The following is a 25,785-nucleotide window of genomic DNA, read 5'->3' as shown; positions in this document are numbered from 1 at the left end:
ATGAAAGTGTAACAAGAGTAAAAACTAAAATCTCATATCAATCAACAATCAAATCAAATTTCCCACGCTGCCGCGCTTTCCCTGTACCGCGGGTTCCCGGATGCTTCCCTCGGCCCGTACTAAAATCACCTGACGCGTCACATGATTATCACATGTCATTATTGTCACGTGAAAATACCCAAAATTTTGACAGATTCCAATTTTGTCTGATGATACACTTTTTAGTACGTAGTTCAACCACCAAGGTTGCAATAAATGATATTCAAACACAGCACAATTTGAGATGCTGCTTCAAACAAACATTTGCAGTCATTACTCATTATTCAGATTCAGTTGTACTCATAGTGGATCACGGACTTGATTGTGATTACAGGTTGGAACTACTGTTGCTGGTGGGAAGAAGGTGCTGTTGAGCTTTGCGTCAATATTATACAATACAATACAATACATTAACACATTCAAAAATCACAGAATTTGACAACAACTGCAAAGTTTTTAAAAGTGGTATAGGAAATTAGGAGCTTATTATATGCTGACAAAACTTGCTATAGTGCTCAGAGAAAATAAATTCATTGCAATTAAACAAATTTAACAATAGAATACAATAAAACTTCTCATATAGTCACACAGGCACTACACACACAGAGACACAGAGACAAAATAATATGTCTGAACAGGATCTTATAACGCAGTTCGAAAAGGACAACAAAACTTTGAATAAACTGGAGTCTGAATTGAAAAAGTATTCTCTTTCTGAAGATTTATCAAATTTTTTCACAAATGATGTCAATTTAAATGGGCATAATGGAAATTTAAATGGGAATTTTAATTCACATTTATCAAGTAAAAATTCTTCAAATTCAGATTTATCAAATCCTTCAACTGATTATTCACAACAAACTTCAAATTCTTCTACAACAAGAACAAGTTCAAATATGAATCATAGTCATAATCATAATCACAATCATAATAATAATCATAACGAACAACATATTAAAGATGGTCTTATTCATGGTCATATCCATAACTTCCAAAACTTCACCTATATTCATGGTCATGTTCATACAAATGATTCTTCAAATGATCAATTAAATTTACCCTTTTTACCATCAGGTTTAAATTTACAATCTAAAAAGAAAAGAAGAAGATCATCTCATAAACATTTAAATGAATCTCTTAATTCACAATTTTCTGACTGTCAACATTTTGAATTTTTAAATTGTCATGATCAAAATTCAATATTAAATAATAATTCTATAAATGATTTATTACCATGTAATGAAAATCATCAAGATTGTGTTCCTAAAATTGTGGAAATTTGTTGTGATGATGATCATCATCAAAGTAATGATATAATACCCAAATTACCAAGTTGTACTGATCATGAACATATAGGTCATGATGGTCATGATCATAATAATAACCATGAGGCAAAACATACAAAAGATGAACAAATTAAGAAAGAATCTTTATTAAAACAACAACAGCAACAACAAGATTTAGATCTAAGTTGTGCTTTGGATGATTGTATTGATATCAAATGTGATTTAGATACTTGTGATATTGATGAATTATATTGTAAATATTGTGAAGATATTGATAAAATTACAAATGATTCAAATACAAATGAAGTTAAAAAAGAAGATGAAAAAAGAATTCATGGAATAATTAAACAAGAACCTCAAACTTATACAACAAATAATTATAACTATCAAACTCATCAACAACAAGAAGAACCTCCTATAACTTGTACAAATCCATTAAATTGTATAAATCCTGAATGTGCATCATTCAAAAAAAATCATGGGAAAGAATTAGATTCTCATCACCATCACCAACAACAACAACGAGAACAAGAACAACAAACTTTACATCATCATTTACATCATAATGATTTCCATCATTCAAATAATCATCATCATCATCATATACAAATTCATGATCATCAAGCTAAAAAACTAAAAAAATCAAATAGTATTGATCAATTTCAACTTAAACCACAATTACCACAACAACAACAACAAAATGAATTTATAAATTTTGAATGGAATTTTAAAAATCAACCAGGTGCTAAATGTGAATGGGAAAATTGTTCAACAACTTTAGATAATTCATTTCAATTACAAAATCATATAGTTGAAGATCATTTATTATCTGAATATTCAATCCCTCCACAAACAAGTTCAAGTTCATTTGAATGTGAATGGAAAAATTGTGATTTTAATGGATATGATTTATTCTCATTAGTTAATCATATTAATGATACTCATGGATTTCAATATGATTTTGATATAAATAATTTAATTAAAAAAGATCAACCACCACAACCACAACCACAACAACAATTAAATAATGGATTATCAAATAATCAATTAAATTTACCAACACCTTCTCCAGATAATGATTTAACTACAATAACATCGAATTCAAATTCTGAAATTTCTTCACCACGACAATCATCAAATTCTTCCACAACAACTTTATCAAATCATTCAACAATAGCAACACCATCAAAATCAAAATCAAATAATTTCCCTAAACCACATGTTACAACTGAAGAAACACAATGTAATTGGTGTGAATATGATCCAATAACAGAAACACATATATCAACATGTAATTTAAAATTTGAATCAGCAGCAGATTTAACAAATCATTTAATTAATGATCATATTGGATCAGGAAAATCAGAATATACATGTAATTGGCATAATTGTTCAAGAAATCATAGAATTTTCAATCAACGTCAAAAAATTATAAGACATTTACATGTTCATACTCATTATAAACCATTTATTTGTTCAATTTGTAAACATTCATTTGCAGTGGAAAGTATGCTTGAACAACATATGAGAACTCATAGTGGAGAAAAACCATATAAATGTAAGATTTGTGATAAACATTTTGCAACTTCAAGTTCTTTATCAATTCATTTAAGAACTCATACAGGTGAGAAACCATTGATTTGTAAATATCCAGGTTGTGGTAAAAGATTTAGTGAATCTTCAAATTTAACAAAACATATTAAAACTCATGAAAAATTTTTTAAATGTGGTCAATGTTCAAGAAGTTTTAGTAAAGAAAAACAATTACAAAGTCATATATCTAAATATCATTCATGAAAATTATATCTATATATGTATCATTATTTTATAAAATATAGGTATATAATTGCAAGTATTAAATTATTTCATGTTTTTGTAGTTTAAAAAATCAAAATTCATGTACTTCATAGTGTATGTTTTTTTATATTATGTTATATGTATGGTTTTTTTTTTGGTTTTTCTTAAATATCATTAATTAAATTGTTTAAAGCAAAATTAAAACATAGTTTATAGTTATAGAATTTTTTTTTAAAATGTGATCATGGACTCATTGATAAAATATTATTAAGTTGGAAAATAAAATCTCCTGGATGTGTGTAATGTAATGTAAAATGTGTGTGTGCTTGTTTGATGATTCTCTATAATTGAATTGTATGGAAATATGCATCATTAATATATGTACAAATTTGATGTTTTGTATGTGTTTGTGTGGTTTAAATTAAAAAGCTCATTAATATCATTGAATAATTCTCTTCTTAGCTTTATTATAAATGGAAAAATTTATCAAATAATTCTTTACATGGAACTTTTGCCTTTAATCTAGTACATAAAAGGAAAATACCACTAAATTTTCTATGTAAAGAATAAGTTTCTTCAGGTGGTGGAGTTAATCTTTCTTTCAACATTAATCCCATTTTGGCTTTAACTCTTGTTGTAACATCTTGCTGAGCAAAATCATATAAACCATCTTTACAAAATGGTTCACCCAAGACAACAACAGAATCAACATGAGCATTAATCATTTCATCAGATTCTAAACCTGTTAAATAACCCAGTTTATGAGAATATAATTTAACTTGATCACGATCTTGTTTAACAGCAGCTTTTAAACATGAAACATAATCACTAATAAATTTTGAATCATAAGCTCTTGCAGCACCAAAATCTAATAATTCAATTTTTTTAGTTTTAGAATTATATAAGAAATTTGCCCAATTTGGATCAGTTTGCATAAATTTAAAAGGAGCAATTTCTTGTAAACATAATTTTAAAACATTTGTTGCAATCCAATCTTTTGTTGGTTGATCCCAATCACCACGACAAACTTCAACACCTTCTAACCAATCCATTGTAATAACATTTTCATTACTTAAATGATCATAAACTTTTGGAACATGGAAAGTATCATTATCTTGTAATAATTCACTAAATTTCTTGATGTTTGCAGCTTCTCTATTAAAATCACATTCCCATTTTAATTCAGTTCTTGCATTTGCAATAGATTTTTCAGGAAACATACCTCTTGGTAATAATCTTGAAGCAGTCATAAACATTAATAAATTATCCATATCAGAATCAATAGAATCTTTAACACCTGGATATTGAACTTTAACAGCAACTTCTTGACCATTTTTTAAAATAGCTTTATGAACTTGGGAAATTGAAGCTGAAGCAATTGGAACTTTATCGAAAAATTGGAAATTTTTTTCTTCCCAACCTTCACCTAAATTAATTCTTAAAAGACGATCTAATTGTCTTGGAGGCATAAAATAACCTTGATTTTGAACATTTTTCAATAAATCAGAAATTTCTCTTGGTAAAAAAGATTCATCTTGAATTGACATCATTTGACCAACTTTTAAAGCAGCACCTCTCATTTTTCTTAATTTATCACCTAAAATTGAAACATTTTTAGAAGAAAGAGTTAATTTTCTAAAATCAGCCTTTTCACCACTTGCAACAGCTCGAAGACCATCAGAAGCAGCATTAAACCCCATACTTGTAGCTAAATGACCATAATGGAATAATCTTTGAAGTTTGGAAGTTGGGATTTTAGCATAACGAGATTCATCAACAACTCTTGAAGAAGCAGCTTTTTGTGGAGTAGATCTTTCTTCAGGTTCTTGAGTAGTTTTCAATTCAACTTCAGACATGATTGTTGGTTTGATTGCTTTTGTTGAATATTCTCTTTTATTTGATCCTATGATTGATGAATCATTAATGTTTGGTCTTTTAGAATCGTTTAAAACTGGAGATGAAGGATGATGGAATGAAGAGTGAGTTGAATGACCAGATCCAGCAGCACCAGCAACATTAGTTGATCTTAATTCTTGAGCTTTTGTATTCAATTCTTGATACATTTCATCATGAATACGACAATTTTTAGTTAGCGATGAGCTCCAATAAAAATTTGTAGCTTCGTTTTGTGCAATATTAAGAGAAGATTTTGCCACGTTGACAGCGGCTTTGGAGATGGATAGCACCTCATGAACACCTTCTCTAGAGAACATTGTGTGTGTTTTATAGTAGTGATTGCTTCAATGTGTTGTATTTGATGTTGTATTTGATGTTGTTGTTTTGTTGTAGAAAACCAGCGCTTTCTCAGCTTTTTATTGGTCCAGCCAAATTTAACGCATCGCCAAAGCCTTGTAAAATTTTGCTATTGTGGAAATTGAGAATATTCGCGATTTTATTTCTCTTCTTTTGCGCGCAATTGAAATTGAAATCCAATGGGGATCCCGGGGATTTTGAGTCTGGACTCTGAGTCACAGGGAACAGGGAGAGTACACAGACAAAAAAGAAGAGAAATGGTCCTGATTATCAGTGTAAAACTAGTGCTACGTTCTAGTGTGTGGTATATTATCCAGATCTCATTGTAATGTGTACAAACTTTCTTTTGGTGGGGCCTCCACTCAGAGTTTGGGGATTCGAGTTTCGCACGTTTGATCTCGACTAGCTCAAAAGAAAAAAGCTGATTATATAATCACAAAAATATTCACAACCCGTGGTCACCCGGAAATTTGAAAACCGCAATCGGCAAATTAAATTTAAAAAAAAAAATCTGGGGAAATTACAAAACTGGCTATGTAATGCTGATATAATCAGAATGATTATATAATATCAGTGTCATCAAGATATATTACTGACACACGACTTTCTGACAGACAAAATCTGCCATTTCCAAATGTTCAAATAAGGGGATGAGATTAGAAAAAAAAATTTAAATTGTTGTTTTCATTTATAGTGTAGAGATACTATACAAGATATACATCATTATACAACAATGGGGGAAAGTGATAGACCTACAAAGAAAATGAGAATTGTTGACACCTCATCTGGTGAAAAGATTGCTGAAAAAGCAGAAGAAGAATTAAGACAACATCCTCATTCATCAAGAGATCAAACTTTAGAATTTCATAATGATGGTGAATTTAAAGATATTATACCACATAAAACTACTGCAAAACAAGCTCAAAATTTAGAAGATTCAATTAATAACCCATTTACAGGTAGACCTTTCACTCAAAAATATTTTGATATTTTAAAAATTAGACGTGATTTACCTGTTCATTCTCAACGTGATGAATTTTTAAAAATTTTCCAATCAACTCAAATTATGGTTTTCGTTGGTGAAACTGGTTCTGGTAAAACTACTCAAATTCCTCAATTTGTTCTTTATGATGATCTACCTCATTTAAAAGGTACACAAGTTGCTTGTACTCAACCTCGTAGGGTTGCTGCAATGTCTGTTGCTGCAAGAGTTGCTGATGAAATGGATGTTCAATTAGGTGAAGAAGTTGGTTATAATATTAGATTTGAAAATAAAACTACAAATAAAACAATGTTAAAATATATGACTGATGGTATGTTATTAAGAGAAGCTATGGAAGATCATAATTTATCTCGTTATTCTGTTATTATTCTTGATGAAGCACATGAACGTACTTTAGCAACTGATATTCTTATGGGTCTTTTAAAACAAATTGCTGATAGAAGAAAAGATTTAAAAATTATAATCATGTCTGCTACTTTAGATGCTGAAAAATTTCAAAATTATTTTAATGAAGCTCCATTATTAGCTGTTCCAGGTAGAACTCATCCAGTTGAAATTTATTATACACCAGAATATCAAAAAGATTATTTAGATTCTGCTATAAGAACTGTTTTACAAATTCATGCTACTGAAGGTGAAGGTGATATCTTATTGTTCCTTACAGGTGAAGAAGAAATTGAAGATGCATGTAGGAAAATTTCATTAGAAGGTGATGAATTAATTAGAGAACAAGGTAGTGGTCCTTTAAGTGTTTATCCATTATATGGTTCTTTACCACCACATCAACAACAAAAAATCTTTGAAAAAGCTCCAGAACCTTATAATGGTCGTCCTGGTAGAAAAGTTATTGTTGCTACAAATATTGCAGAAACTTCTTTAACAATTGATGGGATTGTTTATGTTGTTGATCCTGGGTTTTCAAAACAAAAAGTTTATAATCCAAGAATTAGAGTTGAATCACTTTTAGTTTCACCAATTTCAAAAGCAAGTGCTCAACAAAGAGCTGGTCGTGCTGGTCGTACAAGACCTGGTAAATGTTTTAGATTATATACAGAAGAAGCTTATAAAAAGGAATTAATTGAAGCAACTTATCCAGAAATTTTAAGATGTAATTTATCATCAGTTGTTTTATTATTGAAAAAAGTTGGTGTTGATGATTTAGTTCATTTTGATTTTATGGATCCTCCAGCTCCAGAAACAATGATGAGAGCTTTAGAAGAATTAAATTATCTTGCTGTATTAAATGATGATGGTGATTTAACTTCTTTAGGTAGATTAGCTTCAAATTTCCCATTAGATCCATTATTAGCTGTTATGTTGATTGGATCTGCTGATCATAAATGTTCAGAAGAAATCTTAACAATTGTTAGTTTATTAAATGTACCAAATGTTTTTGTTAGACCTGCAAATGCAAGAAAATATGCAGATGAAGCAAAATTAAATTTTGCTGATCAATCTGGTGATTTTGTTACATTAATCAATGTATTTAATGAATTTCAAGAAGCTTTAAATCAAGGTGGTATAAATCAATGGTGTCGTGATAATTTCATTTCTTACAGAACAATGCAACAAGCTATAAATATTAGAAAACAATTATATAGAATGATGGAAAATTTTGATATTCCAATTCTAAGTACTTCACAAGATGATAAAAAATTTAATAAATATATAACAAGAGCTTTATTAGGTGGATTTTTCATGCAAGTTGCTATTAAAAGTGGTAAAGGTTATAAAACTGTTGATGGTCAAGATGTTTTAGTTCATCCAAGTACTGTTTTACCAACTTCACCTGAATTTTTGTTATATAATGAATTGGTATTAACTTCAAAAACTTATATTAGAACTGTTCATAGTGTTAAAGGTGATGAATTGAAAAAATTTCAATTCTTTAGTGATTATAAATTTTGAAAAGAAAAAATTTGAATGTTAAATGTATGTAAATTATAAAAGTTTCACTTGTATACAAAATAATATAGATTAATAATGGTTTGGGTTGAAAGCTCTTTAAGATACGTAAGGAAGCACATCTGATGTTTATTCAATTGAACACTTATATATCATTTTACTAATTAGTACAAGGAATTAGAACACGTTACACGTTAACATATATACTCTATGACTATATTATGATATATGATCATACCATATGAGCTGTTTGATCTTGGCGCGCGTGTACGTTAATGTCTAACATTCAATTCTCATTCATACCCAAAGATTTATGATTTTGATATAGCCGAGTATAAAGGTATTATAAGTATATAAGTTTATATGACAGCGTGTACAATTGTAATTTTTGTTTAAGCTCTCACATAATAACCTAGATGTGTCAGACTTCGGTTACAGTACAATAAGTCATGGATCAGTTCTGAGCTTTGTCGAGTACGTAGTAGTACCTTTTTCAAACTTAAATAAGGTCGTCAGCGTTGGTTGCATCTCGTATGTCCATATAAAATCAATTCTTTGATAACACTTCTACTAATTATACTACGTCGCGAGATCAATGTCCTATAGTAACATATATATCTTGGGTGCTATATTAAATTTTTATTTCATATATATATATATGTATCAAAGGTCTGAAGCCCAGCGTATATACTGAGTATATAATTATACAGATACACATAGATTTTCACGTTATGGTAAGAATTTTAAGATCTGATCATCTATCGTTGCAGGATTCAGGACTCAACTTTTACGTAAAAGTGAAAAAATTATCAGTAAGATGATTGGCCCCTGGGTATTCGTAATTGTGATAAACGGATCAACGTAGAATATTCTAACACGTACGATGTGGTATCTAAGCATTTCATGTCCAAGCAACTTTTCTTAAGTGTATGTACACGGGCATTAATGAAATGATGCACCGTATTAAATAAAGCTGAAATAATTTTAGCTGGTCCAAATTACTCCGGAGTCCAAAGTTTCAGATTTAAGCACACTTAGATGATACAAGCTATCATAGGTTTGACAAGAAGTAACTACAATACCTTTGAATCAAGCTCACCATATTTTGATTGTTCCTGTTTGACCTGTTAGTTTGATTTGCTATTTTGTGACACCGAACATCATTTGCTTTCCAGAAGACTTATGGAAGGAAACTCCTAGTTTGGTAAGCCGTTAAAGATTCAAGGGCAGAATTGAATGGTTTTGTATATGATTGGAGGCCTTCAACTCCAGCAATGTACATGTTAAGGTTATAAGAATAGAAACCACAGGCTACAACATTCAACTTTCAGCTTTCCACTTGTAAATTCTAGTGCTGCTGATATCCTAATGCAGCGAAATTACCGGCTTGAAAGAGTGTTCAAATACGAAGTACATATATACATAATACCAGACTGTTGAATAGGGTTCCTAACTACTAGCGATGGACATGGAATAGATTACTCTGCTAATGTAGCCTACTACCATAATTTGTCTCTCTCATTCAAAACGTCTCATTTTCATTTGTGTTTGTAGTAATTGTTTGTTCCCAATTTGATAATTTTGGGCTGAATTGACCGCTGTCATTTTGCAGGGAAAAAAGAAAACTAGATATTTGAAATTCAAAAAGATAATCATTTCATCAACTTCAACACTTTGTAACTTCATCACAACAAAACACTTGACAGGGCAATAAACAGACAGAGTACAGAACTTATTACACATATCAGAATAATAGAAATAGAATAGCTCAAATATTTGGCTCACTTTGCAAAAAAGAACAAGTTTTCCAATTAGATAAATACTCCAGATATATCAACCAGCATTATAAACACACAGCAAAATCATAATACACATCAACTATGAGAAAAAAGAGCTCCATAGCGAGATCTAAACCATCAAGACAATCACCCTTAGCATCCAAGGGAAATTCTACCTACAGCGCCATCAACAACACATCAGATGACTCTAAAAACTCACAGCCATACACCAGAGGAACAAGTCCGTTAACAGCAGTTATATCAGAATCAGACTTTGCAAGTAATAACAAAAGGCAAGATCTACACTGTGACCAAAATTCTTCAAACCAAGATTTAATACCTACACCGACCTCATTATCATCCAAAAGTTCATATGATTCAAATAATATAATACCCAGAGACTTACACCCCCAAAACAATGAAAACTTACATACAATACAACAAAAACAATCAAATAATCATAATCAAGAGGAAATAGATAATGAAGATGAGCTTGAAATTGAATCATTAACAAGATATAACATACCTCCACAATTATTAGAGAAGTTAACAACTTTCCCGTTGTTTAGAAATGCACCAAGAACCTTCCATAAAGCTATAGCAGGAAGACTAAAATTAGTTCAACATCATCCTCAAGAATATATCGTTAAATTTGGTGAACCAGCTAAATCAATGTATTTAATTTTGAGAGGTTCAGTTGCTGTTACTTCTCCAGATGGTGAAGCTGTTCATGCTGAATTGGTTTCGGGTCAATTCTTTGGTGAAATTGGTATCTTATTCAATAGACCTAGAACCGCAACAGTTATTGCTAAAACTAAAGTACTTTTAGGTGTTCTTACTGCTGATAATTTCAATTCTGTATTGCCAGATTTTCCTATAGTGGAAAGAATGATCAGAGATGAAGCACAAGAGAGATTAAGCATGCAAGATAAAAGATTTAGAAATGGGGTTACAAACATCAATTTCAAATCTAATAGTTTGACATCTTCAATAAGCAATGCTAGTGGCAGGGTTCTGATTAATGAGAACGATCAAAACAATACAAGATCGAGTGTTATTGCTACAGCAAATGCTTCAATCCCAGGCCCTTCAATACCTCCTCATACTAAATCGGAACCTTCTGCTTTAGCGCAAATCCCATCGTCATTACTAGATAATGTTTCACAAAATTTAAGAAAATCTTCCATGGTAATTAATAATCAAACAAGAAAAAGTCTACCAAAAATCCATGATAATGTTGATAATTCTATTCCAACAAGAGATTTCCTTAGAAGTTTACCAATGTTTACATTATTGCCTTCAAATATTATTCATGAATTAGTTCTAGGGGTTGAGCCGCAAAGATTTGAACCGTTTGAAACCATTGTTAAAAAAGGTGAACAAGCTCGTGATATTTATTTCATCGTTAATGGTGAAGTTGAAGTTTTAAGTCCTAAAAGAATTTCATTAGCTTCTTCAAAAGGTGATCAAGATAAAAAAGTTGATCGTGTCTTAGCAAGATTAGGAACTGGTCAATATTTTGGTGAAATGGCTTTTTTGCAGTCAATAACTCCAAGTGATGATGATTTGAGTCCTGAACAATTAAAATCCGAGAGAACTGCAGATATTAGATCTGTGTCTACAGTCGATGTTTTAATTGTTAGTGGTGACCAATTAGAAAATCTTTACTCAAGATACCCTAGAATTTGCGATGAGATGAGAGATACTGCTAAAAAGAGAAATGATAGAAATCAAATAACGTCAGATCATGATTCTGCAAAAAGTTTTAAACCTGAGAATGATTGGAATTTATTGAAAGATTCACCTTTTAGCAAGTGGAAGGGATTTGCTTCAACTAATACAGATCGCAAGGCATCAACTGAATTACATGAACCAGTTCCAAAACGAAGAAGAAGTAATTCTTACGTTCAATCATCAAATTCATTATTAACCTTTGACGTGTCACCATCGGCATCGCCTTCACCACCATCAAAAAGAACCAAAAATATTGCAATTACTTCAGATCCTATATTTAAACAACCAAAATTCACTGAACCAGATATTCCAAAAAGAGCTAAGTCTCCTTTACAAGATCAATCACCATCTTCATCATCATCACAACCATCATCATCAATGACAGCATTATTAGACTCTGCATTACAATCATCGTTTTCCACTGGGCCATCATCAACGTTTTCAAAACCTTCAATGTTCAATGATAAGTTTGAGTTTCAAAGAAGAAAATCAATAGCAACAATTTCACAAACAGTTGATCCGTTAAAAGATTCTTCATCCTCTTCGCCTTTGACATTATCAGTTCCACCACTTAACCCAGTATTACCATCAATTAACCAATTCCCTTCAAGTCAAAAATCTTCACAACCATTCCAGTATATGAATCATGCTAAAAGAGTTAGATTACAAAATATTGGAGGAAGACGTCGCTCAAGTGTTTTAAGTACAGGGCCATTACCTGATAGAATCTTGTTGAATATTTTCAAATTGTTACCACTACCTGATTTAATGAAATTAAGAATTATTTGCAGAAGATGGAGACAATTGTTATATGTTGCACCAGGATTTTTCGAAACTTTAGATTTGAAACCATATAATATATCAATTGATGACAAAGCATTGATTCAAATTATTGACTTTGTTGGTTCAAGACCAAGAATAATTGATATTTCAGATTGTTTCCATATAACTGATGTTGGTTTTTGTTATATGGTTAATGAAATTGGTATGAGTGGCTTCATTCAAACAATTAAAATGAGATCCGTTTGGGAAGTTAGTGCTATGGCAATAATGGATGTTGCAGTTCCAAGTATTGGACATCATATAATTGAATTAGATTTATCAAATTGTCGTAAAGTTAGAGATGATGTTGTTGAAAGACTTATTGGATGGAAGAATAAACCTGGTGTGAGTGCTAGCCAGCAACAACAATCTGTATCAAATGGCTATGCATTAGAAGGTCCCGTTCCGGGGATGGAAGAATTTGATAATCATGAAGCAAGTATTGGATGTGCTAATTTGAAAATATTAAACCTGGGTTACTGTAAACATTTAACTGATAGATCAATGTATCATATTGCACTACATGCCAATGATAGAATTGAATCGTTAGATTTAACAAGATGTACAACAATCACAGATGCAGGATTTGCATACTGGGCTTATCAACCATTCCCAAATTTAAGAAAGTTGAAATTGAGTGATTGTACATTTTTAAGTGATAAATCAATAATTGCAATTACAAGTTCTGCACAAGGCTTACACTCATTAGATTTATCATTTTGTTGTGCACTAACAGATGTTTCAGTGGAGGTTTTATGTTTAGGATGTCCTGGATTAAAACATTTAGATCTTTCATTTTGTGGATCTGCAATTAGTGATTCATCATTATTAGCCATATCATTACATTTAAGACAGTTAGAGTCCTTAGTTATTAAAGGATGTGTTAGAGTTACAAGAGCTGGTGTTGATGCATTGTTATCAAGTTCCTTACCATTAAGGTATTTGGATATTTCACAATGTCGTAATGCTCATTATTATGGTGGTCAAATCCCAGCCCCAAAGATTAATCCAAATCCAAATTCAAAATCTGCTTATGTTACCACAAGTTATGATCGTGTTGTGGAAATTGTTATTTGAGTCTAGGATTATTAAGCTAGTTTGGTTTTATGAAGATGTTGTATTAATGTTTTATAATTATTTTATTAATGACTACGAATTTTACGAATAATTTTAAAATTTCGCAATACGTATGAGTAAAGCGGTATAAATTATACGAAGTAGAAAAAAAAAACTTTTGAACATTCACCTAAACACTATTATATTATTATACTTTACTTTCTAACATTATTTTTTAAAAAAACACTTGTATGATGAGTTCATCTCTTAATAATCTCTTAATAAACAGAGATATAATTATTTATACGTTCTTTTTGATTTTGAGCAATACATTCTGCAATCCAAGTAATATTTCTAACTTCTTGTTCTTTTGATTTCATCCAAGCCCAAATTGTTGAAACAGTAAATTGTTGAGCAAAAGCATCTCTACATAATTCCATTTCTAATTTATAAAAATGGTCTTCAAGAGTTTTCCCACCAACATTATCGAAAAATGATTTATATTCATAAACGTTTTCCACAACTGAACGAATTGATTCAATATCTTCAGCTTTTGCTAATGCTTGAGTACCTAATGGATATAATTTACCAAAAGTTGGTAAGATTGATTGTCTTTCAGATTCAGATAATTCTGAATCAAAAGAGTTTAATGAAATATTTATAGCACGTCTATCAGCTTCAAATTCTAATAAAGTTTTCATTATAGTATTTGAAGGATCCGGTTGTTCTTGAGAAAATTTATAAAAATCTTCTAAATATGCCTTGTATAATTTGTTTCTGATAATTTCAATGTTTAAATCATCTAAATCTTCAGCAGTTAATAAACCTTCAAAATATGGAGCTAATGGAGTGTCAACCAAGACGGTTTGATAAAGAGATTCAATATCATTAGCAACAGATAAAGTTGGTAAAGTATCAAACCAACCTAATGGATGACATCTTTCCAAAATTTCAGCCTTGTTTCTATCGTGTAAAGTACCTGTGATCATTAATGCAACGTTATCAATCATATAACCATAAGTAATATAATCCATAAATTTAGCTAATGGCTGTACTGCTTGATCTCTAATATAATTGAATTCGTTGTATAGTTTTTGTGAAGCTTTTGATTGAAGAGTTGATGTTGAGATTGGAGATGGAACATTTGCAAGAAAGTTACCATAGTCTGTTGATGATAGTTGTAATTTTAAATCTTCCAAAGTATCACATTGAGTTAAATTGATGTATTGATTGTCTGTTAAAAGACCATTTCTGTAACCACGTACAACCCCTTCAATGTACCCACTATAAACACATTTAGTTAGTACGATAATCTCTGATATCCAATAAGCACCACCCATACTCACTTGTCAATATTAAAGAATAACCCTTCCATTTTGATGCTCAATTGTATAGATACCTGTATCCTTTAGCCTTGAAGACTTCAATATTCGTTATCATTAACAACAGCTCAATTCAAATGTTCTCCTGTGCCAGATTCGCGGAAATTCCACGAGCAGCCAAATTCGACTTCCGGGTATCCTTCGCGAATTCCGCGATCTCGAGATCAGCTTAATTGAACAACTTGACATCAACAACAATAAACAGTGAACAAAGAGATCATAGAATCGTATTGGGAGTATTTGGGTTTTAGGTCTACAATGGTTGATAACGGAGAAGTGATAGATGAGAGCGCATTGGATGTTCTACTTCAGGAATTGAGCGAGGACTTGCCAGCTGATGTGAAGTCGCTGTTAGACAGGCCTGAGATGCACACACAAATGTTACAATATTTGAATGAAATCAGTTCGATCGGGTCCAACGATTATCTTTCTTCAGTTCCACCAACACCTGCTGCTAATAGTGACTTGAATGCATTGGAAGAAAGAACATTGGTCCAGGATATTGCTGAGCTTGAGGCTAAACAAAGGGCAATTGATAATAATTTGAAATCTTTAATAACAAAATCTCAATCATCAATAATAGATAATGAAATTGGATTAAAACAAGCTTATAGTTCATTTGAGCAAGAGTTTGTACATGACACCAAGGCTCTATGGAGATCTTTCAGAGATGATGATATAAGTGATTTTAAGGATGATCAAGAATTACATGAATTAGAAATTGATCTTGATCCAAATTCTAAACAAGATTCATTCCAACAAACTATTGAGAATATCAAAAATATTCAACCTAGTGAAGTTGAAAAAAATAAAAATTTATCAGTTGTTTTACAAAATATGGATCAAATTGTTGTTATATTAGAATTACCTTCATTGGCTGGTGCATGTATAAAAGCAGGTTATTACTCAGAAGCTCTCGAGATTAGTTCATATACCAGAAGACTGGCTATAAGATTCCCACAAAGTGACTTAATTAAAGAAGTTGAAACTGCAGTTCAATCAGAAATGTCATTAATGCTCACAGGTCTTATAAGGTTATTAAGAACAAATTTAAAACAATCATCAATTATAAAAATTTCATCATATCTAAGAAGAATTCAACCTTTTAGTCAAAGTGAGGCAATTGATGAACAATTGAAAAGAATTTTATTACATTCTCGTTATCAATTTATTCAAATTGAATTAGAATCATTAAAACCTTTGAAACAAAGTGAATTATTTGAAAAATATTGTAAAAGAAGTATTGAAGTGATCAGAGAGCATTGTTTTGGTTCAATCATGACTTATAGAAATATTTTCCCAGATTCAAATGAACTTGAAGTAGATTTAGTGGATGTGGGAAAAATTATAGAAGAAGAAGATGATGAACAAGTTGATGAAATAAGTAAAAAGACTGAAGATATTGAACTAGAAGATAATATAGAGATCAAACAAGAGCAAAATGAAGAAACGCTGGCTAGAGATACGTCCGAGATTACACCCAATGGTATAGAGACTAATAATAAAGATCAAAAGGATGATAAAGAAGTTGAGGATTCAAATAAAGATGAAGCTGAAGAAGGGTCTGGCGGTAAAACAACTAAATCGGAAGCCAAAGCTATCACAGAAGAACCAAATTTAGAAGGTGAACCAAGAGAAGAGGTGACAGAAAACGAATCAAATGAAGAACAAATCACAAATACCAACTCCGGCTCAAACTCAAACTCAAACTCAAATACAACACCAATAATTCCATTAATTAAAAACGGTAAGAAATCAAACATCTTGTTATTTGAATTTGTTCAAAACGTCTTACTGGAATTGGTCAAAAACTTACAATCTTCAATATTACAAATAAATGAAAAATCAATTCGAGATGGTCTTTATTTACAATTAATTTATTGTTCTCAAAGTTTGGGTAGAATTGATGAAAATTTTAGTGATTTGATGACAATTACTTTATTAAACACCAAGAATGAAGAAACCCAAGAATTTATAATTGATAGACCGGCATGGATTAAATCAATTTTCAAACAACAACATTTAGCTAAAACTTTAAATAGATGATGGATGATTTTGATATATATAAGTATATCATGTATGAACCTAAATCAATAATTAAATGATAGCAGTTATGAGAAACGACATAATATGGTTTTGCCTTATATATACATGCAGACAGAATATATATTGACCATTTGATTAAATAATATTATTAAAACTTTTTTCATGTGACGTAGCTCCTGGGCCATCGATTCATATTTTTAATAATATATATAATAACAAATATTTATAATAATAATATTGATGTTCTGACGTTCTCATGACCTCACATGTTGGCCGGCATATTTGATTTTTAATTCGCGAAATTAATTAGGGATATTGTATTGATTTATTATAATTAATTTTGAGAATATTAATGAACTATATTATAAGTGATCAATTATTTGTTCAACAATATATATACTAGTCAGATCTCAAAGCCACCGCATATTAATGCTACATTTGTGATATAATGACAAGAGAATTAGATGCCGTTACTTGCTTCAAAGTTGCTGAAGTCATAGCACTGAATGAGTCAAGGATTTTTCAAACGATCAATGAGGAATTACCCAAAGATTTTAACAAGATGGTGTTGAGTTACGATAATGTATTCAAAAGAAATATCAAAAAGTTTCCTTCAGGTGCTCATATGTGGAAATCTTTGAAAAATTGTAAAAAGTTTCTTGAGACAGTCGAACCGACTTACCGTTTTAACGAGTTGGTGTTATTGATTCTGACAAACAAACAAAAGTTTAGTGAACAAAACTGGCTAAATATGTGGAAGCTAGCTGTCTTTATTGAAAATATAACACCACCACATACTGAAAACTTCAGAAAGGCATCTTCAAAAAGTCAAGGAAGTCAGAGCATATCAACCAAAAGAATGTTTCTAGGTAGAGACATAGATATTATTGTGGATTATGATAATGCAACAAGCTCTAACCAGAGGTTTTACGAAGAAATAAGAGAAGGTTACATGGAGTTCATAAAAGATGCAGAAATTTTATTTTCAGTGAAGCACCAGGCTAAAGCTTTGTCAAAAAAGGTGGTAGATACTCTTTTAGTATCCGTTTTAAATTACACACCAGTGGGGTACTATGAAATCCAAAAAAGGCATGACATTAAGAACATTAAGGAGGTCATTTTTCAAAACTGTGTTTTGTACGGCTGCGTTATTCCTTCAGTTATTTTGTCACAGTTTGTTAACAACACGAGAATCAATGGATCATTTCAAATAGGATGTGAAGTCGGTACAGCCATCCCTGAAGATACTACTTCTATTATTAACAAACTATATAATTCAAAGAATTCCGGTATAATTCCTGATATTGTTATACAATCTATTAGCGCTGCTAAGCTTACAGGTATTAATGAAGCTCAAACAAAAAAAAGAAAACACAGATCTGATGATCCCAAAAGATGATGTTTCAGAGAACATCATAATATCTACAATAGAGGTAAAAAGGCCATACATTTATGAATTGCTCCAGGGAGCTATTGATTATGATAGAGTAAAGCCTCAGTTCAGAGGTTTGTTGAAGCAAACCCTTGCTCAAATTATAAAGGCTAATAGCTGCAATATAGGAATACTGACCGACACGGATACACATCTAGTTTTAGAGGTACCCGCTGATACATATTTAGATCTTGTTAAAAGTGAAACCACTGACTCCGTTGATATTGATGATTTAATCTTCAAGTTCAGGGTAAATGGATTTATAATTAGAGGATTCCAAATCTATGACCTTACAGTTAAAGAACTCACTCAAAATGAATGTCATCTAGTTAACTTTAAATTACTCTTGTGTTCGGTTATTTCTAAATACATAAGATCCTCCATATTCAATTCAAATAAAGAAGCTGATCATTGTTTAGAAGATACTAGACCATATAATGAAGAGTCTTTCGATTTTAGGAACCATAATGAAATGAAGAATAGGTACAATAATTTACAAAAATTCCAAGATGATATGATAAGGTTGGATCATGAATCAGATCGACAAACTAGTACTCCAGACGTCCAAAGTAGTAGTGAAGGCCACAGAAACATTCATTTCGCTGAATTAGCTCCAGAAAATAGTCCTCAAATTGATGAACAATCATGCAGTGGTGCAATTAGATTGTATGAACCAGCTGGTCAAGCTGTTAATTTTCAAGACGGTATTAGTTATAGGCCAGAATTTCATTATAGACCTTTTCCCACCGATCCAGCTTATCAATTGAATACTCCTACATTTGATCCTGAAGCTAAAAATGCTAAAGATAATTACGAGATATTGTCTGAAAACATGACGTCTTGTACACAAGTTCTAAGAGTCAACACCGGTGCACTGATAAGCATCCTACATAATTTTGGATTAGGGATTGAGCCTAGTCAAATTACTCTTTTAAAACAACTGTCGGCGTTTAAAAAGTGGGAATATATTATTATTAAATGTATTTCAAAGCAATTGGTATTAATGTCTGAAAAGTATGAAAGGGAAAAAGTTTTTAAATCATTTGACCAAGTCTACCGTGAATTTTGTGATGTATCTCTTCAAAGTGAGATCAACACTCTCAATAGAATCAACAAATACAATGATAGCATTGAAGACCAAAGTGAACAACTGAATGTTCCAAAATTACTATTAAGGGGAATAATACAAACGGGAGAAGGCTCAATATTGGAGAATGAGCAATTTATTGCCTTAGAACCAATAAACTATATTCATAACCATCCACAAAATAAGCAGGAACAACCTGAAGAGGTTAAACAAGATGGATATAACCTGATAAGGAAAATTAATAGTACTTTGGGCATTAAACACAATGATATATACCCAAGAAATATCTCAATTGACCCTAAAACAAATAAAGTTTTGATCTTTGATTTTAATAAATCAGAAATTGGTGAACCTTTTGAATTTTCAAATGATTTCAAGAGTAAAGATGTTGACAATTTAAGATTAGCTTTTGAAGGTAAACATGCATTGTTGTATAAATATGGTGAGCTCTCGTATAATTAAACATAATTAATATTTCGAATATACAAATCAACATGTAGCCGTTAATATATATATATTCAGCTCTGTAAAAATTTATATAACGTAAATGCAAATATTATCATTCATGGCGCAAATTTCAAGTTTGCCGGCCATGCGAATTAGATATATTATATGGGACTTTATATATATATATATATATATAATTGGGATATCTAATTTAGATCGTATTTAGATTGGAGCATAGCTTGTCTATTAGCTTTGTCTTTTTTTCGGATAAACAACCTTTCATATATATGTAAGTACACTGTTGGATAACTCATATTGGATGATCAATATTGAGGATGATCGCTTTGTATAATACGCTAGTATGAGTGTATGTATGAGCGACTTAACCTCTTTTAACAGATCATGGTCCAAGTATTCATGGGAATACTGACGTCGTAATTTATTTATATACAATAATGTTAATCTATGGAGTTTATTCAAGTACCTTAGTTTTTGCGCCAAAACAAGGTGCGCGCACCACAGTTTTAATTAACCTTTAACTCCAATTGAAAGCACCTTCGATTCTTTTGAAGTTGGTACAAGAACAGTCGTCAGGGCCCTTAAACCACTAAAATCAAATAGTAATCAAAACATCGTCAAAACAATTGTAATTAAAACCACAAGCTTTATTACCATCGCTTCAAAAGATCCTCAAAGCCCTTCCACAATCAACCAAATTTCATCTGAGAAACTACAGCCTAAAATTTCAGTTAGGGCAACAGCACCTGTTTTAATAGTGGACATTGCTTCAAAGTTCAAAAACAAAACTACAAAACAATCATCAACACGCTTTGAAAGTTGGTTTAAACAAAGTCTACTATTGTCAATTCGCAAAGCATGAGTGCAGTAAGTATACTTGATGATTGATGCAATTCAATTCCTTTGGAACCAATAACAATTGACTAACATCTCCTGTTTATAGGCTCAAAACTCTGCGCAGCAGTTGCCTAATGGGAAGGCAGCTCCCATAAATAAAGAAAATGCTCAATCAACAGCAAAAGATGCAGTTAATGGTGTTCAAAAACAATCTTTAAACTCAATTCCTAATGGAAATGGAAATGGAAATGGTAAAAATCCATCTGTACTAAACGGTGACTCTAATGGTGTTACCAAAGCTGGTTCTAAATTGAGTGATGTCAAAGCTTCAAAGGGAAGTAATACTTTAAATGTTCCAAAACAACCTGAACAACAATCAAAATCAACAAAAGAAGTTATTGATAGATCAGCTAAAGAACCAATTAGTCAAGAAAGATTTCCTTGGGAAAAAATTGGTGGATTTCAAGAAAAGGGTAAATTTGATCCTTCTTTTGTTACTGAAGCTCAAATTATCAAAACTTATATTATTGAAACTTTTTATTCTGATTGGTATTGGAGTACTGGTTTAGTTATTGGTACTTGTTTCTTCTCTTGGTTAATCGCTAAATGGGGGTTTGGTATCTTTGGTTTAATGTTTGTCCTTTTAGGTACTGCTTCTGTTTATCGTGCTGAATTCCGTCGTTTCTCTAGAAATATTAGAGATGATTTAACAAGAGATGCTGCAGCTGAAAGATTAGAAAAAAATTTCGAATCAATGGAATGGTTAAACTCATTTTTAGCTAAATTTTGGGTCATCTATATGCCTGCTTTATCTGAAACTGTTATGACTATTGCTAATGATGTCTTGAAGGATGTTGCTCCAGGTTATGGTATTGATGCTTTAACTTTAGATGAATTTACTTTAGGTTCTAAATCACCAAGAATTGATTCTATTAAATCTTATACCAAAAAGGGTAAAAATGTTGTTGAATGGGATTGGGCTTTTAGTTTCACTCCTGATGATACTTCTGATATGACCAAGAATCAAATTGATAAAAAAATTGATCCAAAAGTTGCACTTGGTGTTAGAGTTGGTAAAGGTTTTGTTTCTAAAAGATTACCAATTTTGGTTGAAGATATGTCTGTTGCAGGTAGAGTTAAAATCACTTTAAATTTATCATTAAATTTCCCTCATATTAAAATTGTCTCTGTTCAATTATTAGAAGCTCCAAAAATTGATTTCGGTTTGAAACCAGTTGGTGGTGATACTTTTGGTTTAGATATTATGTCATTGGTCCCTGGTTTGAAAACTTTAATTACAACTTTAATTAACTCTAATGTGGGTCCGATGCTTTATGCTCCAAATCATTTAGATGTCGATGTTGAAGAACAAATGGCTGCCCAAGTTAAAGATGCAATTGGTGTTGTCGCGGTTACCGTTAGAGGTGCTGAAGATTTGAAGTCAAATGAAAAGGAAATCAATCCATATGTTCAATTACATTTGGAAAGTGAAGCTGATAAATTTGTTCGTACTGAAGTTAAAGCTGATACTAAATCACCACGTTGGAATGATACTAAATATATTATTGTTAATAGTTTAGAGCAAAAATTAAGTATTGAGGTTCATAACTTTATTTTGGAAGATAAAAAAGGTTCTCTTATTGGTTCTCATCTTATTGAATTGGCTGATTTGTTACAAACTGAAGCTATTGTTGATAAGACTGGTGCTATTGATTTAGCTGGTAAAAAGAAAGGTTCATTAAATTATGATATTCGTTGGTTCCCTGTTATTGAAAGTGAAAAATCATCCGTTGAAGATGAAAGTAAAGAAGTTGAAACTCCTGATACTGAAGTTGGTATTTTCAAACTTGTTGTTCATCAAGCTAAGAAATTAGATTATACTACTTCTTTAACTGGTCAACTGAATCCTAAAGCTGAAGTTTTCGTTAACGGTAAATCAACAAAGAAATTTAGAACTTTAAAACGTGCTAATGAACCATCATGGGAAGAAAATTTGGAAATGCTTGTTACTCAAAAATCAAGTACCAAGATTAAATTTGTTATTAGTGATAGTGGTAGTGATGAAGATATTATTGCTTCATTTGAAGAAAGTTTAGATACTTTAGTTTTCAACACTTTAGATGGTAATGATGTTTTTGAATTAAATCCACAAGGTAATGTCCGTATCACTGCTACTTGGAAACCAGTCTCCTTGAGTGGTGTTTCTGCTGCTGCTAATTATGTTCCTCCAATCGGTGTTGCTAGATTACACTTGAGAGAAGGTCATGATTTATTGAATTTAGAAAAAGTTGGTAAAGTTGATCCTTATGTTAAAGTCTTATTGAACAATAGATTAAAACATCAAACTGTTTTCTATCCTGATACTCTTGATCCAAACTTTAATGAAGTTATTTACTTGCCAATCTCATCTCAAAGTCAACATGTTTCTTTAGAAGTTATGGATGAACAAAATCTTGGTAAAGATCGTTCATTAGGTTCATGTGATTTCCCAATCGGTAAATTTATCAACAAGGATGAACAAGGTAATTACTTGTTTTATGATGGTTCCAACAAGATTTTGAAATCTGATGTTGCTTTGAAAGGTAAAGGTTCTCATGGTACTCTAACTTATTCTGTTTCATTCTTACCTGCTATTCCAGTTTATTCATTAACAGAATTGAAAGAATTGGATGATAAAAAGGAAAAAATTGCTGAAAAGAAGGAGTTAGAAGCTAAACAATTGAAAGAATGGGATGATTTATATAAGAAAAGTCCAAATGAATATGAATGGATTGAAATCGCTGATGAAGATGAATTTAATGAAGATGCTAAAGAAAAACTTTCTCTTGAACAATTGTTAACTTATAGATCTGGTACTTTAGGTATTAACATCACCAAAGGTAAAACTAAGAAGGCTGATACTTTTATTCAAGTCCTTGTTGATGATTGTGGTTCTCCTGCTTATGTTTCTGGTAGATCAAGTGCACGTAATGTTAATCCAGATTCTGGTGAAGCTTTTATCCGTGATTTACCAAACTCTAAAATTGTTTTCAGAAATACTAAGAAACAAAATGTTGATGAAAAAAGTCATCTTCTTGGGGAATCTGTTTATAATACTATTGATTTATTACAAAGAGGTTATTATGAACCAATCCGTGTTGGTATTGATGGAGCTGAAATTTATGTTAGATTTGAATATATCCCATCTGCTATTAAATTACCACCATCTGAAACTATTTTAGATACTGGTAAGGCAAAAATTGAATTTTTGGATGGTGAAGATTTACCTTCACATGATCGTAACGGTAAATCAGATCCATTTGGTGTTTTATTATTAGATGGCTTACAATTATTCAAGACCAAACCTGTTAAGAAAACATTAGCCCAACTTGGAATGAAGGTCAAACTGTTCCAATTCCTTCAAGAGCTAGAAGTAATTTGGTTTTAGCTGTTCATGATTGGGATAGAACTGGTTCTAATGATTTATTAGCATCTACACGTCTTGATATCTCGCATGTCAAACCATTAACTTCAGAAATTGTTCATGTTCAATTACAACCACAAGGTACTGTTCGTCTAAGAGTCTCATTTGTTCCTGAATATATTCGTCCAGAAATCGGCGCTTCAGAATTTGGTGTCAACTTGTCATCAATCGCAGGTGCACCATTGAAAGCTGTCGGTATGGCTGGTGATTTAGCTACAGGTGTTGCAGGTGCCGGTGTTGGTGTTGTTGGTGCTGGGGTAGGTGCCAGTGTTGGCGCTGTTGGTAAAGGTGGTTCCTTATTCAAGAATGTTCTTACTGGTAAGAAGTCTAAGAAATCACTAGATCAACCTCGTGGTTCTACAGATGGTGGATCCCCATATGCTAATGATGTTCAATCTATGAGATCTGGCCATTCTAAATCCACTAAATCTAAAGAAGAAGGTGGTGCATTAGCTGCAGCTCAAGAAGAAAATGAAGAAACTGCATCAACCTATACCACACAAGTTCAAAATAAAAAGGTTACTAAAGGTACTTTGATTATTCGTTCAGCAACTAATTTAAGTGGACATGCTCAAGTTAGAGTTTCATTAGCCATTAATGAAAAATTAAAAGATATTTATAAGACCAAGACTGGTAAAGCTGTTAATCAAGTCATTAATTGGGATGAAGAAACTACATTTGAAGCTCCACAAGATGCTGAAGTTGTTTTCGGTGGTGTTGTTCATCATAGATTATCCAAAGATCAAGAAATTGGTACTGGTAGTATTAAATTAACTGAAGTTATTGATAGTCCTCGTGACGTTGAAATCCAAGTTGGTCAAGGTACTTTAATTGTCGCTTTCAGATATAGTCCAGAACCAGAAGAAGGTCAAGAAGGTACACCTCCACCACCAGGTTGGTAGATTATTCATTCGTTCCCACTTAAGCCTGTTTTTCTATCTAAATTTAGTTGACCTATAAAGAGACTGAGATGTTATTTGTATAATTATTGACTTTATGTATGTTAAAATTGACGTTTATTTTGTTTTAATATGATAATCACGTAATCATTTACCCCAAATTGTACAGATACTCTTTGAGTTTTGAAGTTTCTACTCAAAAGCTGATACTAGTAATCTGTACAGGCTATAATACATCCAAACACCAAACTTCCTTTCTGTGACTGTGACTTCCAAGTTGAGCGGTCCCAACCGTATTCCGCGACCACTTTTCTAAAAAGCGACGCACAAAAATCGTGGAAATTTTCAGACTTTTTGGCTGGGAGCTCCAGTGCTGAGATGTACCGCTGTGCGCGCCAGATTAGTACTGAAGCCCACTGTAATCCTCAGTCCAAAGCACACACTCTACGCTGGGATTCTGTGGTGTTGGACTTTCAAGAAGACAATTTGAACAATCAAGCT

General features: G+C 31.6%; 7 protein-coding genes across 7 annotated transcripts; 5 read left to right on the top strand and 2 right to left on the bottom strand.

The window, feature by feature from the left end:
• Positions 1 to 935: 935 nt before the first annotated feature.
• ZAP1 (Zap1p) lies at positions 936 to 3,122 on the top strand (the record flags this gene model as incomplete). The annotated part of the gene is made up of 1 exon (XM_011273886.1): positions 936 to 3,122. One exon carries the CDS (start codon positions 936 to 938, stop codon positions 3,120 to 3,122), a length of 2,187 nt encoding a protein of 728 aa, XP_011272188.1.
• Positions 3,123 to 3,589: 467 nt separating this feature from the next.
• On the bottom strand, positions 3,590 to 5,335 carry COQ8 (protein kinase COQ8; the record flags this gene model as incomplete). Its single annotated transcript, XM_011273885.1, has 1 exon — positions 3,590 to 5,335. One exon carries the CDS (start codon positions 5,333 to 5,335, stop codon positions 3,590 to 3,592), a length of 1,746 nt encoding a protein of 581 aa, XP_011272187.1.
• A 773-nt stretch (positions 5,336 to 6,108) lies between these two features.
• PRP43 (DEAH-box ATP-dependent RNA helicase PRP43) lies at positions 6,109 to 8,286 on the top strand (the record flags this gene model as incomplete). The annotated part of the gene is made up of 1 exon (XM_011273884.1): positions 6,109 to 8,286. The coding sequence occupies one exon, from the start codon at positions 6,109 to 6,111 to the stop codon at positions 8,284 to 8,286; it is 2,178 nt and encodes a 725-aa protein (XP_011272186.1).
• Positions 8,287 to 10,163: 1,877 nt separating this feature from the next.
• BN7_5529 (F-box/LRR-repeat protein 2) lies at positions 10,164 to 13,694 on the top strand (the record flags this gene model as incomplete). The annotated part of the gene is made up of 1 exon (XM_011273883.1): positions 10,164 to 13,694. The coding sequence occupies one exon, from the start codon at positions 10,164 to 10,166 to the stop codon at positions 13,692 to 13,694; it is 3,531 nt and encodes a 1,176-aa protein (XP_011272185.1).
• A 257-nt stretch (positions 13,695 to 13,951) lies between these two features.
• Positions 13,952 to 15,013, bottom strand: VMA6 (H(+)-transporting V0 sector ATPase subunit d; the record flags this gene model as incomplete). Its single annotated transcript, XM_011273882.1, has 1 exon — positions 13,952 to 15,013. One exon carries the CDS (start codon positions 15,011 to 15,013, stop codon positions 13,952 to 13,954), a length of 1,062 nt encoding a protein of 353 aa, XP_011272184.1.
• Positions 15,014 to 15,313: 300 nt separating this feature from the next.
• Positions 15,314 to 17,101, top strand: COG8 (Golgi transport complex subunit COG8; the record flags this gene model as incomplete). The annotated part of the gene is made up of 1 exon (XM_011273881.1): positions 15,314 to 17,101. One exon carries the CDS (start codon positions 15,314 to 15,316, stop codon positions 17,099 to 17,101), a length of 1,788 nt encoding a protein of 595 aa, XP_011272183.1.
• A 448-nt stretch (positions 17,102 to 17,549) lies between these two features.
• On the top strand, positions 17,550 to 25,287 carry TCB3 (Tcb3p; the record flags this gene model as incomplete). Its single annotated transcript, XM_011273880.1, has 5 exons — positions 17,550 to 18,441; positions 18,533 to 20,072; positions 20,620 to 20,918; positions 21,084 to 24,206; positions 24,275 to 25,287. 5 exons carry the CDS (start codon positions 17,550 to 17,552, stop codon positions 25,285 to 25,287), a joined length of 6,867 nt encoding a protein of 2,288 aa, XP_011272182.1.
• Between the last annotated feature and the right edge of the window lie 498 nt (positions 25,288 to 25,785).

The sequence above is a fragment of the Wickerhamomyces ciferrii genome, contig 00219, assembly GCF_000313485.1.
Source record: "Wickerhamomyces ciferrii WGS project CAIF00000000 data, strain NRRL Y-1031 F-60-10, contig 00219, whole genome shotgun sequence".
In the NCBI taxonomy this organism is placed as follows: Eukaryota; Fungi; Ascomycota; class Saccharomycetes; order Phaffomycetales; family Wickerhamomycetaceae; genus Hansenula; species Hansenula ciferrii.
This window is presented reverse-complemented; position numbering and strand designations above follow the sequence as displayed.